This window comes from Cyphellophora attinorum, assembly GCF_001299255.1.
Source record: "Cyphellophora attinorum strain CBS 131958 chromosome Unknown Contig11, whole genome shotgun sequence".
Lineage (NCBI taxonomy): Eukaryota > Fungi > Ascomycota > Eurotiomycetes > Chaetothyriales > Cyphellophoraceae > Cyphellophora > Cyphellophora attinorum.
In genome coordinates, this window is record NW_017253239.1 from 282,676 (window position 1) to 297,451 (window position 14,776).

General features: G+C 53.8%; 7 protein-coding genes across 7 annotated transcripts; 3 read left to right on the forward strand and 4 right to left on the reverse strand.

Moving 5' to 3' along the window:
* Positions 1–897: 897 nt before the first annotated feature.
* Positions 898–2,556, forward strand: AB675_10636 (Protein pns1; the record flags this gene model as incomplete). Its single annotated transcript, XM_018139422.1, has 1 exon — positions 898–2,556. One exon carries the CDS (start codon positions 898–900, stop codon positions 2,554–2,556), a length of 1,659 nt encoding a protein of 552 aa, XP_018000622.1.
* A 1,105-nt stretch (positions 2,557–3,661) lies between these two features.
* On the forward strand, positions 3,662–4,576 carry AB675_10637 (uncharacterized protein; the record flags this gene model as incomplete). Its single annotated transcript, XM_018139423.1, has 1 exon — positions 3,662–4,576. The coding sequence occupies one exon, from the start codon at positions 3,662–3,664 to the stop codon at positions 4,574–4,576; it is 915 nt and encodes a 304-aa protein (XP_018000757.1).
* A 731-nt stretch (positions 4,577–5,307) lies between these two features.
* On the reverse strand, positions 5,308–6,357 carry AB675_10638 (uncharacterized protein; the record flags this gene model as incomplete). The annotated part of the gene is made up of 1 exon (XM_018139424.1): positions 5,308–6,357. One exon carries the CDS (start codon positions 6,355–6,357, stop codon positions 5,308–5,310), a length of 1,050 nt encoding a protein of 349 aa, XP_018000842.1.
* A 666-nt stretch (positions 6,358–7,023) lies between these two features.
* AB675_10639 (uncharacterized protein) lies at positions 7,024–8,467 on the forward strand (the record flags this gene model as incomplete). Its single annotated transcript, XM_018139425.1, has 4 exons — positions 7,024–7,274; positions 7,325–7,416; positions 7,507–7,800; positions 7,848–8,467. The coding sequence occupies 4 exons, from the start codon at positions 7,024–7,026 to the stop codon at positions 8,465–8,467; spliced, it is 1,257 nt and encodes a 418-aa protein (XP_018000904.1).
* A 238-nt stretch (positions 8,468–8,705) lies between these two features.
* On the reverse strand, positions 8,706–9,839 carry AB675_10640 (Telomere maintenance protein SDE2; the record flags this gene model as incomplete). The annotated part of the gene is made up of 1 exon (XM_018139427.1): positions 8,706–9,839. One exon carries the CDS (start codon positions 9,837–9,839, stop codon positions 8,706–8,708), a length of 1,134 nt encoding a protein of 377 aa, XP_018000666.1.
* Positions 9,840–10,261: 422 nt separating this feature from the next.
* Positions 10,262–12,235, reverse strand: AB675_10641 (U4/U6.U5 tri-snRNP-associated protein snu66; the record flags this gene model as incomplete). The annotated part of the gene is made up of 1 exon (XM_018139428.1): positions 10,262–12,235. One exon carries the CDS (start codon positions 12,233–12,235, stop codon positions 10,262–10,264), a length of 1,974 nt encoding a protein of 657 aa, XP_018000729.1.
* A 906-nt stretch (positions 12,236–13,141) lies between these two features.
* On the reverse strand, positions 13,142–14,563 carry AB675_10642 (uncharacterized protein; the record flags this gene model as incomplete). The annotated part of the gene is made up of 1 exon (XM_018139429.1): positions 13,142–14,563. The coding sequence occupies one exon, from the start codon at positions 14,561–14,563 to the stop codon at positions 13,142–13,144; it is 1,422 nt and encodes a 473-aa protein (XP_018000677.1).
* Between the last annotated feature and the right edge of the window lie 213 nt (positions 14,564–14,776).

The following is a 14,776-nucleotide window of genomic DNA, read 5'->3' on the forward strand; positions in this document are numbered from 1 at the left end:
TCATGATCACAACGTGGCAGCAGCGTGGTCGCTGGAGAATCCAGAGTATATGCTGCAGGAAATTTCAGAGGACTCTCTGTCGCAGGCGCATGTGAACTTGAAGCTGGAAGCACAGCAGCGGACATTTCGTCATGGTTGCGCCAACTTGGCCTTGTCGCAAGCTGCGCTGATAGTGTTTAGGTTTCAAGACAGGCCGTAGGGTCGCCTATGGCCAAAGTGCGCTTCTGTGAGTGTTGCGCTTGCATTGACCATGCTGATGAGGCGCAGAGGTCACAGTCGTGCTCAGTGCTTTATAGAACTCACCTTGGTCGAGTCACATCTGTTGCTACTGTCGCTTCAGTCAGCTTCGTGATTCGTCGATGGGTGCTAAAGATAATGATGACCCCCGGGAAGGCGCTTCCGGGTGTGGAACTCATCTTGGCCTAACGAGTTTAGCCGAGATGATCGATCTCTTAGCCCTAAAATTTGCCAATGATCAGCTTCTTCTGAGATGCCCATGTTGAACAAGAGATCGTTAAGCAACCACCGCCCGCAGGGAGCCGAAGCAATTGTTGCAGAGGACGCGCGTGTACGATGCTTGGGCACAGCTGGTATTTATTTGAAATTGTGTAGAAGTAGCAACACTCGTGCCTGAACCAGATCAGCCATTCCCGAAAGCTAAAGCAATCGAGATTCTGAAGTGCCCCGGTCCAGCTGAGTTTCTTTCAGCGCGCATATCAGATCCTCTGAATGTTTACCTCCTCTACCAATCAATTTCGTCATTAAAGCACGCTGGACATTGATAAGTCTCTTCCCGTCGCGCCGCGGTCAAAGCACTCCTTTCTCTGACCTGCGAGCGCTTTCACACATAATATCGTTTGCATCCGCAACATTGCCAACACCCGCGTTCGTGTCGCGATGTCGCATCTTGGTGGGCAAGCCGCCTCTTATTACTCCGACTACAACAATGCGCCGCCCCAGGGACACGGTGCACCACAGAACTATGGTCAACCTCCCCCAAGCGGTCCGCAAAACAATGGCTATCAACAATCAGGCAATTACCAAGAGATGCAACCTCCACAACAACCTATGGACTACCAGGACCCCAACAAGTATTCGCAACCAGCGCCGAACTATCAACCTCCACAAGACTCAAAGCAGGGGTTTGAGCAGACTTTCCAGATCCAGAAACCCAAGTTCCACGACTGGTGGGCAGGTCTCTTACTGATCGCGACGTTCCTAGGATTTGTGGCTGTCTCCGGTCTGTCGCTCTATCGCTACTCGAAGTACCACAAGTTCAATGGCGGCGGCGTCTATGGAGGATCTAACGATTTCTCACTCGATACCAATACCATTCTGCTATTTGTGATCGTGCTCGGAATAGCCTTCGTCTTCTCAGCGCTATATCTGATGCTGGCAAGAATGTTCACCAAATTGTTCGTCTGGATCACTGGTATCCTTAACTGTGTCTTCGCAGTGGCTACAGCCGTCTACTATCTGTATCTGAAGTTGTGGGGAGCCGGCATCGTCTTCGCCATATTCGCAGTCTTCGCAATAATCTGCTTCATCTCGTGGATTCCACGGATACCTTTCGCTGTGGTCATGCTCCAGCAGACAATGGACGTCGCACGAATGCCGCGAGTGCATGTGCTCATGATCTCTCTGATGGGTGGTATTGTTGCCGCAGCGTTCGCTGCGTGGTGGTCGGTCACACTTGTAGCTATCTATACAGCGTACATGCCAAGCAGCAGCGGCGTCAACAATCCCAGCTGCAGCGATGCCGGTTGCAGCAGCGGTAAAGTCATCGGGCTGGTCGTATTTGTCACCTTTGCCGGATACTGGATCTCGGAATGGATCAAGAACACAATTCACACCAGCGTTGCCGGAGTGTATGGTAGCTGGTACTTCTGTGCAGGGAAACCCGGTGGCATTCCCAAAGGCAGCTCCTGGGGTGCATTCAAGCGCGCAACCACATATTCGTTCGGATCAGTCAGTCTGGGCAGTTTGTTCATCGCACTGCTTAACATGATCCGCCAAGCGCTCAGCGTCCTTCGTTCTCAAGCAGGACAAGACGGCAGTTTGATGGGCACTATCCTTTTCTGCGTATTGGGATGCATTGTATCCTTGGTCCAATGGGCTGTCGAATTCATCAACAAATACGCTTTCTGCCACATTGCGCTGTACGGAAAAGGGTACTTCGAAGCCGCCAAGGACACCTGGACCATGATCAAGAACAGGGGAATTGATGCTTTGGTCAACGATTGTTTGGTCGGTCCGGTCTTGTCGATGGGCGCGCTGTTCGTCGCTTACTTATGCACGCTCTTCTCCTACCTCTATCTCGAATACACAAAACCAGCCTACAACGAGGGTAGAACCTTCACGCCGGTCATTATGGCGTTCTCTTTCCTGATCGGCTTGCAGGTCTGCCAGATCTTTACAGAACCAATAGCCAGCGGTGTCAACACTATCTTCGTCGCCATGGGTTGGGATCCCCAAGTCGCGGTGACTGATCATCCAGAGTTCTGGAACAAGTTGGTTCAGGTTTATCCGCATGTTCAGAACGTCATACATGCCTAGTCTTGGGGCTTGCGGACTTTGGAGGTCGAGTCACTAAATGACAAGGCGCGTTGGGGTGAAGCACCAGGTTCCTGTCGCGCTCGCTGCCTTTATGAGTCTTACAGACTTTGTGAAGCACACATACTCTGCGTCACGACCACAACTAGTCGACGACTGTTGGGGCTTAAGGGTCCGCGAACGATGAAGGGCATGGCATGAGCACGAATTAGTCGAGCTCATCTGGCTGACGCACATCAGAGTCTTGCTGATGTTTTTCGTCTTGTGGCTGTCATCGCCAGAAGCAAGTCGCAGCATAGATGTAGTTCGAATAAGCTCAGTAATTGCCGAAATGCCATTCTGAAATGATAGTGATAGTCGTAGGCACGATGTGACTAATCGAAAGTGTTTGGCTCGCCTAAGGTTGAGTACAGGGCGAGGCAACGAGTGGCTTGAGATGCCAAGTCTTCAGGCAGAAACCCGACGTTCCTCGAGTTCGCCTCCCCTGCCAGGTTTCAGGATTTTTGTACTCCGGACTTTCCAAAGGCTTTCAAATGGCTGGCCACTTCAACCTCGCTGTTCTCGGTACTTCTGACTACCCGGTGAAGGACAGATCGCAGCAGGTCTTCCGCAGCCAATCATTCGACGTCTTCTCTTCGGATGACTCATTCGGTCGTGCCTTCGAGCAGTCACATGTTCATGTGTTCGCGTCAGGCGCCACTCGCCTGTCAAAGCCGCGAGTTCATTCTGGCTCACTCAGACTCACTAGAAACGGCGCACAAAATGGCCGATATAAAAGAAGCGAGGTCCCGCCGCAGAACTTTGGTGGCAAATATACCTGACATTAATTGCTGTAGCCCTGCGTGTTCTCAACTGCCTGAGCAAGCATCTGCACCGTCACCCGCACTATCCCCGGCAAGTCGTGGCTGCCTTGCTGACTAGGCAACATAACATTTAGCTTGATATTGCAGCCTTGACCTGACTACTAACAAAACCGAAATCAACGCCGATATTCTTCCATATTCTACCCGTTAGCGTCCCACGGGTCGCGATATATTCAATGCACAGAGACAACGTGTTGACTCCGCCGAACTCGTCGAAGCTTTGTGCGGTCCAACCATACAAAGCCATGGAGACCGAAGACGACGAGGCACATTTACCAAACGTTGCACAGAGAACCACCGCGGTTCGCAGATCTGATGCGCCACCGCGCAACGATCAGGGAGATATCTATTGCACACATGAGGACTGTGAAGACAATCCCCCAACCTTTCGACGGGCATGTGAATGGAACAAACACATGGACCGACACGAGCGACCATACAAATGCGAGCATCCCAACTGTCTCAACTCACAAGGCTTCACTTATTCCGGCGGCCTTCTTCGCCATCAAAGGGAAGTTCACCGAATGCATCAGAGCGCCACTAAAGCCCGCATCTTCTGTCCGTTCCCAGACTGTCCACGCAACGTCACTGGCGAGGGTTTCTCGCGCAAGGAGAACCTCGAGGAACACAAGAGACGGCGTCACGCTGATCAGAAGACACCGAACTCGACGGACGACGACGACCACCAGCATGCTCGCAAACGCAAACGGCCACCAACGCCCGTGCCCAGCGAGTACAGTGTCAAAGCAAATGGTCTTGATACAGACGATCATGTCCAGGGCTTGATGCATATCAGCCTTGCCACTCCTGATCCCTTTCAGGCTACCACAGTCGACGATGACCATCCACTGGTCAAGAGGCTCAGAGCAGACCTTCAACAATGTCAAGACCAGCTACGTCATGTCCTCCAAGAGAATAGATTCCTGCGCGGACAGGTCCAGCAATACCAAGGCCAAGTCCAGCAGTATCACAACGTCCTGCAGAGCTTTCCTGCGCCTCAGATCTACAATGTTGGACCAGGATCCCAAGCTGGTGGACAACATCACGGCGGCGTCGTGTCACCGCAGGCTACGAGCCAGCAGTTCATGAGCAATGCGGGCAACATGATGCACAGCCCCCACTTGGGCCCGTCAATGGGAGGTAGTGCGTACAAGAAGTGAAGCACGAGGAAGAGATACCCAGATGATAAGCATTTCGGCATACAATGATACCCCACTACACCACGATTATGGCGTTTACGGATTTGGGAAGAAGACATGGAAAATTGTCAAGCACGACTCTTGCAATGATATCCCCTCCTCAGCGAGTTGGTCTAGATTGCAAGTCACCTTTTGGACCGTTGGTCCACGAGGTATATAGAATGTATGGCTTGTGGAGGACGACAGATCGGCTTTGTAATAAGAATCGACTACAACACAATCACAACTATTCCTTTCACACATGTTCTCGTGCAGACTCCCATCGACCACGCAACAGGCTTCCATCTCTCCTTCAAAATGGCGTCCGGGACCCAACTGAAAAGCAGGGCAAAGCGCAACGATCGGATGCCACCAACTTTCTGACTCTTCAACCAGCCCAGACTCGTGCTCTTATCATTGTTCCATGATGTTCCCTCCCCAAGACTCGCCCTGGCACCGTTATGACTGTGTTGAGAGTCTGATTCCGCTTCCACATGGCTGGTTCATGTAACGCAGATGACTCCTCTTGACACATTCCCGGAAGTCGTCCGGCGCATATTTCATGCATTCGCTGTTCTCGGATTTTGCTGGTGCGCATTCGACCTGGTTCCGCCATGTTTCTTGAGATCAGTCGACCTTGGCCGTCACCGACCCCCAGTAGGACAAGATTGGTGTCTAGTCCATCTAAAACTACTGCTTTTTTCTCGTGACCTTCACTTGGTCGTATGCCCATGCGGTCGCCGCCACCTACCCACGCCCTCATATGCCCATCCGAGATCTGGTTCTTCCACAAGCTTTTCGGTCACTATTCTCTCGATCATGTCGCGAACGCCTTCCATAGCGACGTCTTCCATGGTAAGCTTTGTGAGATTGCTCCTACTCATGCCTAACGCAGAAACTGCCACGAGGGCCAGGCTTGTCTCGAACTCATTCCACGGGTCATTCACATCAATGTGTCCGCCTGTCTCTTCCAGCGCATCAACCAGAATAGTACTGTTCGGTTTCGGCAGCAGCTGGAATGTCAGGCTGTCGAGGCGGGTCATGGAGCCCTCAGCCATCTCAAGGATGGTACCGATGTGGTTGAAGGAGGGGAAAATGGCTGTGAAGTGGAAGTGGCGGATTGTGCTCAGGAGAGTCCTGATGGCACTTCTTGTCTCGAGGCTACTCAGCGGTTTGCTGAAGGGAGATATGGGGCTGGGCGGGGTGCGAAGGAAGTACTCATACGTTGTATACGCGCGCAGCGAGGAGGACTCGTTTACGTGGAGTGTGTGCCACGGGCGAGCAGTCAGCAATGACGGTGATGCCTGAGCCTCGTAAGGTGCATAGGTGGAGTTTGCCGCGCAAGTGAGCTGTAAGGACTGTTCGGCGATCTTGAAAGCCCATGCGTCCTGGGTCTTGACAGGAATTCGAGTGATCTCAGCAAAGATATGTGGAGGTGCGGTGACGGTGATAGTGGTTAGATTTGTGAGCTGGTCGAGGAGAATCGCCCACCAGGGAGGCTGCTCGTGAGAGCTCGGGCTGTTGAGGTAAATGTGAGCGGTAGTGACATGGGTGTCCAGCTTCTGGGTCGAGGTGAACGCCAGTAGATTGTCAAGCTGACCCGGCAGTACCAGTACATGGCGAAACAGATGAGGAAGAGCGATCTTGCGCAGCCGGCTGCATACGAGGCAGACTCGCTTCAAGAACGGATACTCAGTGGAGGCTTTCAGCCTCACCACCGGTCGACTGGGCTGCTCTTTTGAGTCGAGCAACGATAGCGGCATACTGTCTAGGAAGGAAATTATGTGATTGATCAGCTCGCTTGGAAGATCCAGCAGTGAAGATGGCATGATCACACTGAGCCTCTGGTACAGGTCGCGGCTCCCTTGGTAAGATGTAGGTCGAAGAGCTGACACCGGCAGTCAGTTGGCGACAACAGGCAAATAAGGCGGCCACGGAACAAGTCAGCAAGGCAACCCTGCCTCGGTTCCAAGGTTGTGGGCCGTAATCGATCCGTTGCATAGACGTCAAGCCGGATCTTCTGACGTCTCACTGCGGTCTTTCTTGTGTCAACGGTCGAAGCCTGTCGCATTAATCTGCATACGATATTGAATACGAGCACCCGATGAAGGCCTGTACAGCCGCCACGTGAATACAACGGCTTGGATGACGCTTATGAGGGGCAGACGAGGGGTACGTTGCTTTCCCGAGTGGTTGTACAGGATCCAATAAATGGCGAAATACACGAGTGAAAAATGCCAGTGACTTTTCGGCAAGTCCCTTGGGGGGTCCATCGTGCCTGCAGGTGGGTTTTATTTAAGAACCAAGATCGTACCTGCTGGACATCGCACGAGGAATTTTCTTGATGGAAACTACGACTCCGCAAGCACTTCTTTCAGATCTGCAATACATCTAGCAGCTGTCCCGAATCCCGCATAGCAATATCAAGCATGACTTCCAAATTGCATCGAGGCCCGCCTTTCCGTGCCGAGCATCTAGGATCACTCCTTCGCACGGAAAAGCTACTTGAAGCTCGTCACGACTGGGAAGGTGGGAAGGGAACAGAGGCTGATCTGAAGCCGATCGAAGACCACGATGTGAAGGAGATTGTCAAGATCCAGCAGGATCTGAACTTTCATGCCCTCACTGATGGAGAATACCGCCGGCATATGTTCTGGGGATCTTTCTGGCCCGGTCTAGAGTAAGTCTTGACCAGTGCCGGTGGGACAAGATACGAGCTGACATGTCAAGGGGTATGACAGAGGTCGCCGAGCCCGATCCAGCGATCTTTCGCATGTACATTCCTGATATTGCCGCATTCACAGAGGCAGGCTACAAGCCAGGTGAGTTGTACTGACTATCGATGCTAGTTGCCAAAGCAGTAGAGCTTGCTGAATATCGTTCGACCAGCAACTGACCAATTTGTTTGACAGGGGAGACCGTTATCTGTACAGGCAAGATCAAGCATAAGGGAAGCACATACACTGATCAATTCGACTTCTTGAAGAGTCTGGTTCCCGGGGACGAGGTCAAGAACATCAAACTGACCCTCGCCGCCCCCAACTGGTACCACCTGAGATACAAGCAAGGCCAAGCTTACCCCTCAGATGTCTACAGCAGCGACGATGAATACTTCGCCGACATCGCAACTGCTTATCAGGATGAGTTGAAGATCCTGTACGATCATGGACTCCGAAACGTTCAATTCGATGATCCCAACCTGGCTTGTGAGACTGCATTTCTGATCTGCGTGAAGCAAGACTAACCCAACCAGATTTCTGCTCGGAAGCCATGCTCGAGGGCTGGCAAAAGGACAAGGACAATATTTACAGCGCCGACGAGCTGCTTCAGAAGTATATCCATGTCTACAACCGGGCCGTCGCAAGATTCCAAGCGACATGCATGTTGGTATCCATCTCTGTCGCGGCAACTTCGTTAACTCCAGGCACTTCTCAGAGGGTGAGCATGTTCTTCCACGTATCCTCAGACCAGCTGACACCCCCTCTAGGCGGCTACGATCGCATCGCAACCAAGCTCTTCCAAGAACTTAACATGCACACTTACTATCTGGAGTACGATACACCCAGAGCCGGTGGCTTCGAACCCCTGCAATACCTGCCCAAGGACAAAAATGTCATTCTCGGCGTCATCACTTCGAAGTTCCCGAAGATGGAAGATGAGGCCGAGATGGAAGCGCGCGTACGTGAGGCGGTCAAGTGGATGGTCAAGGGCAGTGGCGAAACTGAAGAGGAAGCATTGAACCGTTGCGGCGTGAGTCCTCAGTGCGGCTTTGCTAGCCATAGCAGTGGGAACTCGGTCACGCGCGACGATATGGTTGCAAAGTTGAAGCTGGTTCGGCGTGTGGCGGATCGAATCTGGCCTGGACAGCCGTAAATGGAAAGCTGATAGCAAGGAACCTCAGAGAGACCCTGGACCTGTGCTGACAGGTCAATATAGTGCTTAGGTGCTGTCGGAAATCTCACTATTCTTAGTCGATCAGCCGCCGGTTGTTTGCTGCTTGAACGGTGTCGCTGGTGCACATTTCGAAGGTGGTCCTGATTGATGCTATCAGTTTCGAACAGGCGGTCCATTAATGCTGATGTGTGCAAGAATCAGCTGCAGGAACCGTCTGCTACGTTGCCTTCGCCTTGCCCTTCTCTTTGGAGCCCTCCGACTGCTCGGACTCAATGACGTCCTCGTCGCCCGCAACGTCCTCATCACTACTGTCCTCGTCGTCGTCTTCGTCATCAAAACCTGCGAATCTGCGCGTCCGCGGTGGTGCCTTCTTCGTTTTAGGCTGAGGCAGATACTGCTCCGGTATCCGCAACCGCTCTTTGAGCACCCACATGGCATCTTCGTCGCCTGCCTCAGCTTCCACGCGCAGTTTCTCCATCGCTTGTTCGTCCAGCTCTAGTATATCGTCGTCCGCCATATCTACATCCTGATCACTGTCGTCTTCTCCCACGCTCTGCTCGCGTCCAGACCCGCCGCCACCGCTGCCGCTACCACCGTCCTCATCACTATCATCCTTCTCCGCCTGTGCCGCCATAGCAATCTGAACCGCACTCCTCACCCCTTCCCCTACCTCCTCCTTCGTCTGTACCCACTCATCCCCCAAACCTCTCTTCCTCCCACCCACCTTACCCTCCCTAATCTCCCTCTCCCGCTGCTCTGCCATTTCCACAACGCCCTCCCACCGCCGCCTTTTCTCCTCTCGTTCTTTAGCATCCGCCTCCGGTTTCGTCGCCAAGTATGCAGCCAAATTCTTCGCTTCCGCGACCGTGCGCAGTCGGCGACCATCAAGGTTGCGTGCGCTACCCGTAGCAAGGGCGGCGTTCTGGGCGCGTTTCTTGCGCGAGGACATGCGGCCTCCTGCCGCGCGGAGTTGGGAGCCGAAGCCGCCTTTGCCGGCGCAAAGGGGCAGGGAGAGGTTTAAGCTGAGAAAGGCGCATGTCGGCTGATTGGGTGACAGAAGCGACGCAAGTTGTCGTGCTGTAGGGCGGGCTGTGGAGGGTGTAGTAGACTGATGCGACGACGGGAGAATTTGCCGACCGCGAGGTGTGGTGAGGATTAGGCGTGTGGAGGACGGGAGGGTGGGTAGACGCGCGGTGAGATGGGCGAAGAGGTCGTCTATGGGGTGCGAATCGGTGAGGGGTATGCAGAGTGTGGTGTGTGGTGCACATTTTGAGGTGGAGGATGAGGAGGCGGCGGTTGAGAGGCCGCTGAAGAGCGAGACAAACACGTTGAGGGGTCGTTCGTCAGCCATTCTGGTCATAGAGCCTACGAGTGTGATCTGTCCAAGCGCCGATAGGGATCGCGCGTTGGACTTTGTGGGATGAGGAGTTTGCGAGGTGGTCTCTTAAGATCACTTGAGGCGGAAGAGACATGTAGTGGCGAGGCTCTGCTCAGGCCTGGTCATCCGGTTTCACTTTACATGAATCTTGCAGTGGGGCGAGCAGTAGGAATGGGGAACATATTTGGGACAGGTCTACTTGTAGGATACGCACGCCCCGAGATATTGATCTGTTGCTGATCTCCCTCGTCTTATTTTGCTACCGGCAGGGGTCACTGATCCCAACAAGCGATCCACGTAAGGGCATCCATCCTCCTGGTCTGCTTGGTCACTGGATAGAGTCGAGCCAAGAGCGTCATAATTTAGACGGCAAGTCTCCTCGAGATGACCCAACCTCAACCCAATCTCACGCCCGCCTGACCCTTCTGCTTCCCCATTGCCTGCGCAATGCCGCCTCCCGTCGTCAAGCCGGCCCCATCCGTGCTCAACACGCCCCGACGCTTCGCCTGCTCCTCTCGTTCCCGCTTCTTCATCTCCTTCTCGGTCTTTCCTTTCCCACTGCCCTTCCCATGGAACATGTGGCTCAACTGCTTGAACGCCTCCTTCTGATTCAGACTCCTGCCCTTGTCGTCCACATACTTCAACTGCACATCCGGCTTGTAGTCTCGATTGAAGGCCGCTGCCGCCGCGATACTGCTCTGTTGCTCGCGTCGCGAGTTCTGATTGCGGGCGTACTCTTCACGTTCTCTGGCGGACATCTGCGTCATGCGGCCTGATGCGCGGTCACCCTCACGCTGGGCACGGGCGTCTTGTTCCGCCCTGAGCTCGCGGAGACGGGCCTCGGTGATGAAGTTTTGGCGCTGAATGCCGAGTTGATTGCGATCAGAAGTGTTGGGGCCTTCATCGAGACCCTTGCGCTTCCGGAGAAGAGACAGCGTGGCGCCGAGACCGGTGCTGATGTCTTCTTCTTCATCGATGCCGGTTGTGGCGATGTTGGGGGTCGCGGAGGGCTGACGGACTGTCGCCAGATTGGAGTTGTCCCAAGTGCCCGTGGACTCGGCCATAGGGTGGTCGTTGTCCAAGTCGGGGGAGGCTTTCGGTTCAGAGGCTGGCTCTTCTGTTGTCTGCTTGCGAGCACGGGCTCTGGGAGATGGGGAGCGAGGGCGAGAGGAGAGGTTGTCAAGGAAGTTAGAGGTTTCGTCGAGGGTGAGACCGCCTTCTTCCACTGCGGCAGCCGCAGCTTCTTCCTCTTCCTCTTCTTTCAGCTGCTTGGCGATATCTTCGGGTCGTCGCTTTTGCTTCTTGAGCGCTGCACGGCGGCCAAATGACAGTGCATTGGAGAGGTCTTCATCGTCAATGACGGTGGACTGAGCCGCTTTCACAGGGGCTGCTGGAGCTCGCGCGACATCGACATCCATAGCATCGCCCGCAGCTTGAGCAGGGAAGATGTCATCGTCATCCTCCTCTCGCTTGCGACTAGACTTTTTCTTGGTCTTCTTCGGCTTCTTGATCTTGATCTCCTTATAGTCTGACACGGCTTCAGGCTTGAGGATGTCGAGACTGATGGTGTTCTTGAGCTTTTCGCCAACCGCCTGCCGCTTAACCTCTCTTTCTTGAACACCGCTTCCGCGTTCGTCCAGAGTGAACGCCTTGCGCTTTTTATCGTCATACTGGCTGAGCAAGCCATTCGACTCATCGGCGTGAACATCGTAAGCAGTGCGCTTCTTCTTGAGGTCCAATTTCTCCTTCAGCTTGTCTTTGGCGATGATCTCAGCGTTTTCAAGCACGTCCTCATCCTCACTACCATCGTCCTTGAGTATCTCCGCATCCTGCAGCGTCAAGATCTGCTCGCCCTCCCCATCCTCAAAATCGCCAACCTCATGCGCAACCTTGACACCGGCTAGATCCTTGGACGTGTACTGGACCCTCGCCAGCTCCTCCCGCTCAGCCAATTCCCTGGCGGTCTGCTCTGCCCGCTGCCGTGCAATCTCCGCCTGGCGCTTCTTACTATTCTTCAACCAGTTCTTCGCATCGCTGTCTCCAGCCAGATCAGCCAGACCTTTGCCTTCGAGCCTCTTATTTATCTCTTCCTGATTACGCGCTTTCTGTAGCGCCTCTTTCCTGCGCTGTCGCTCTACCTGTCGCCGCTTGTCCGCCTGCAACTTCTGGAAGTTCTCGTAGCCTGCCGCCTCGCGAGTGTCGAGGGTAGACGCTGGCTCGGCATCGCTGTCATCGTCGCTGTCGGCGGTGGCTGCCTTGAAGCTTGGGCCATCTTTTGCTTCGCTGGCCGCGGTGGAGGCGGAGGGCAAGAGTGGGAGGCCGATGGACTTTCTAATCCTGTTTATTTCGTCTATGTCGGGAGCTGACATTATTACTGACCTTTTGGGGAAAGGACTTGTGGGTAGGGCGAGTTGATGTCTGCGCCGACGCAAGCGGATTCGAACAAGAAGATAGGTGTCCGTGTCTAGAGATACAAGGCAGACGGCTCTGATATATATATACGTCAAATGCAAACGTCCTTCAGCCCCAAAGGCAACAGGCGCCAAGGTTGACGCCAAGCTATCGCATCTAAAAAGTTCAAAACCTCGCGCCTCGCCTCTACTCTGCCTTCTTAACCACACCGACCTGTGGCCACGATCCCAGACCTCGCCTCTCCTCCTTCGGGCGGAGTTGTCGAGTGTTCCTGGTCGAACGTGCGTCCATTTCGACACCTCAGGGAGCCATTACAACAATTAATGTCAATTTCTGGTCGACAGGTCGAAGATCGAATTTCCGAGTAGTCTTTTCAGTTCTCTCGCAAGGGAGGACCGGTTGGCAGCGCTCGTCCTGTCTTCTTCGGAAGGTGGGATTTGTAGTACTCCGGCTGAAGGCGAAAGGGGATGCACCCGCTATTCCCAATCGTGTGGCATTTATCCCGTTGGGAGATGGGTCATGGGAAAAACCAGCGGTGTTTTGTGTACAGACAAATTTTTTGATGAAGGTCACTCATGTCCTTGAGATGAGGTAGGTCAAGGATATCGGAGGCACGTTGCGTGTCATACAATCATGGTCTCTCGAACGTGGCAATGCAGCTCAAGTGATACATGCAATGTGATGATGGACGCTGTTGCGGCGACAGGAGATCTGAGTCCGTGAATAAGGTACACTTGCCCCCGAAAATATGTGGCCAGTGTGCGATAAAACGTCTTTGTGCAAGCTGTGTAGCCATACGTGTGTCCGTTCATTACCGAGGTAGTGTATCTGAAACGATCTAGGATCTTTGTACAAGCACATTCTTAGACCTCATCCGCCTTCGAATCATGGCCCTTCTTATCCCACATAGGATCAACATCAATCACTCCACCGCACGCTATGCTCTTTCCGCCTCTACCACTGGCAGCAGACCCATCGGCGCCCTCGGTCTGGCCACTCTCGACTTGACCCAAACTTCTGGTCTCTAACCTCTCATCTGCACTGCTAGGACCCTGCAGTTCTTCGATGAGCAAACCACCATTGCTCCGGTCTGAATTCACCCAGCCACGCTCCTCACAGACAGCTCTCAAGGCCTGGAGATCGACGTTCGGGCAATCTTTGAACGAGATGTAGTTAAGTCCACCCGAAATCACGAGCGCTTCCAGCCAGGCAAAATCGCAGCGCGAGGATAGGGACAGATTGGTGCACGATTCGAAAAGTAGTGTGGTGAGACCTTTAGGTGGTTGATGCTGCTGTGTGGTCGTAGCCTTGCTTCGCGAGGATGAAGACACATGCGGAGTGTTCCGAACTAAGCAAGATCTTCCCAGGCCCTCGACGAAGTCCCGATCGACGCCAGTGACGAGTGCAAGTTTCAGAGTCTGTAGTTCTGGATTCAGCTCGATCCATTTCCTGAGTTGCAGACTCGTGATCGCAGCCCGTTTCAGGGTCAGGCTGTGCAGCGATGTCGGTTCGCTGCCATTACTGCCGCCGCTGCGACGTCCACGCTTGTTGCAAGCGTTACTTCCGATGCCACTCAGCAAATTCCATGCCGTGCTGCCTTCTTTTTCGAGGCTGGGACAATTCGACCAGTAGAACGAGGGAAGCGAAGAATCGTGGATGGCTGGATGGCAGAAGTTCAAGTACAGGTGCCGGAGATGTGGAAGTTGCGTTGAAAGCGTTGCGGCCAGAGATGGTGATAGCAGTGCGTATGTGTGGATCGTTAGCGTAATAAGGTTACTCAGGCACGAGGAGGAGAGGATTCGTGTCAGCTGCGCGTTCTGTTGGTGAATCTGAGCTTCTCGGTGGGCCTGTGGCGAGATCACTGGAGGCAATGATGGGGCATGTCGTCTCGCAGTAGCTGCAGGCTCGTCGTTTCTTCTCCTGGTCCGTCGTAGCCGCTTCCGAGCAGGGCTGCCCAGTGGCGAGGTCGTCTTCGCCGTCTCTGGAATACACGCAGTCACGTTGACCCAATCTAGACCAGGTTCATCAAATTGCGGAGATGAGGCGGAACCGATCTGATCCACCACATTGAGGTATGCCAGGACACCGTGGACTTTCTTCGAAAACACCGCAACGTGGAGTGTCTTGAGCACGGTTTTGGCAAGCTTGTGGTTGTGATGGCTGGTGCGGGCGAACTTCAACAGGCTGGCGATGGGAAGGTGAGCAATGATGTTGCATTGAACTTCGATCGGAAGTGTAGCTAGCGATCTTGCTACGGGCACGGCCTCGAGCATGAGCCGCGGCATGTCGACGATGTCGACGTTAATTTCAAGACGAGCGAAGCGCAGCAGGCGGCTGATCTAAGAAAGATGACATAAAGAAGTGAAAGGAAATGTTGCTCGTGGTAGTACAGACACTGATCCTCAACGTCGGGCAGGAACGCGTACCTTCCGCATCATCGGCCCTGTTGCAAACCCGTCCTGTTCCATGTGTGTGATGAATGGACAAATTCCGTTGTG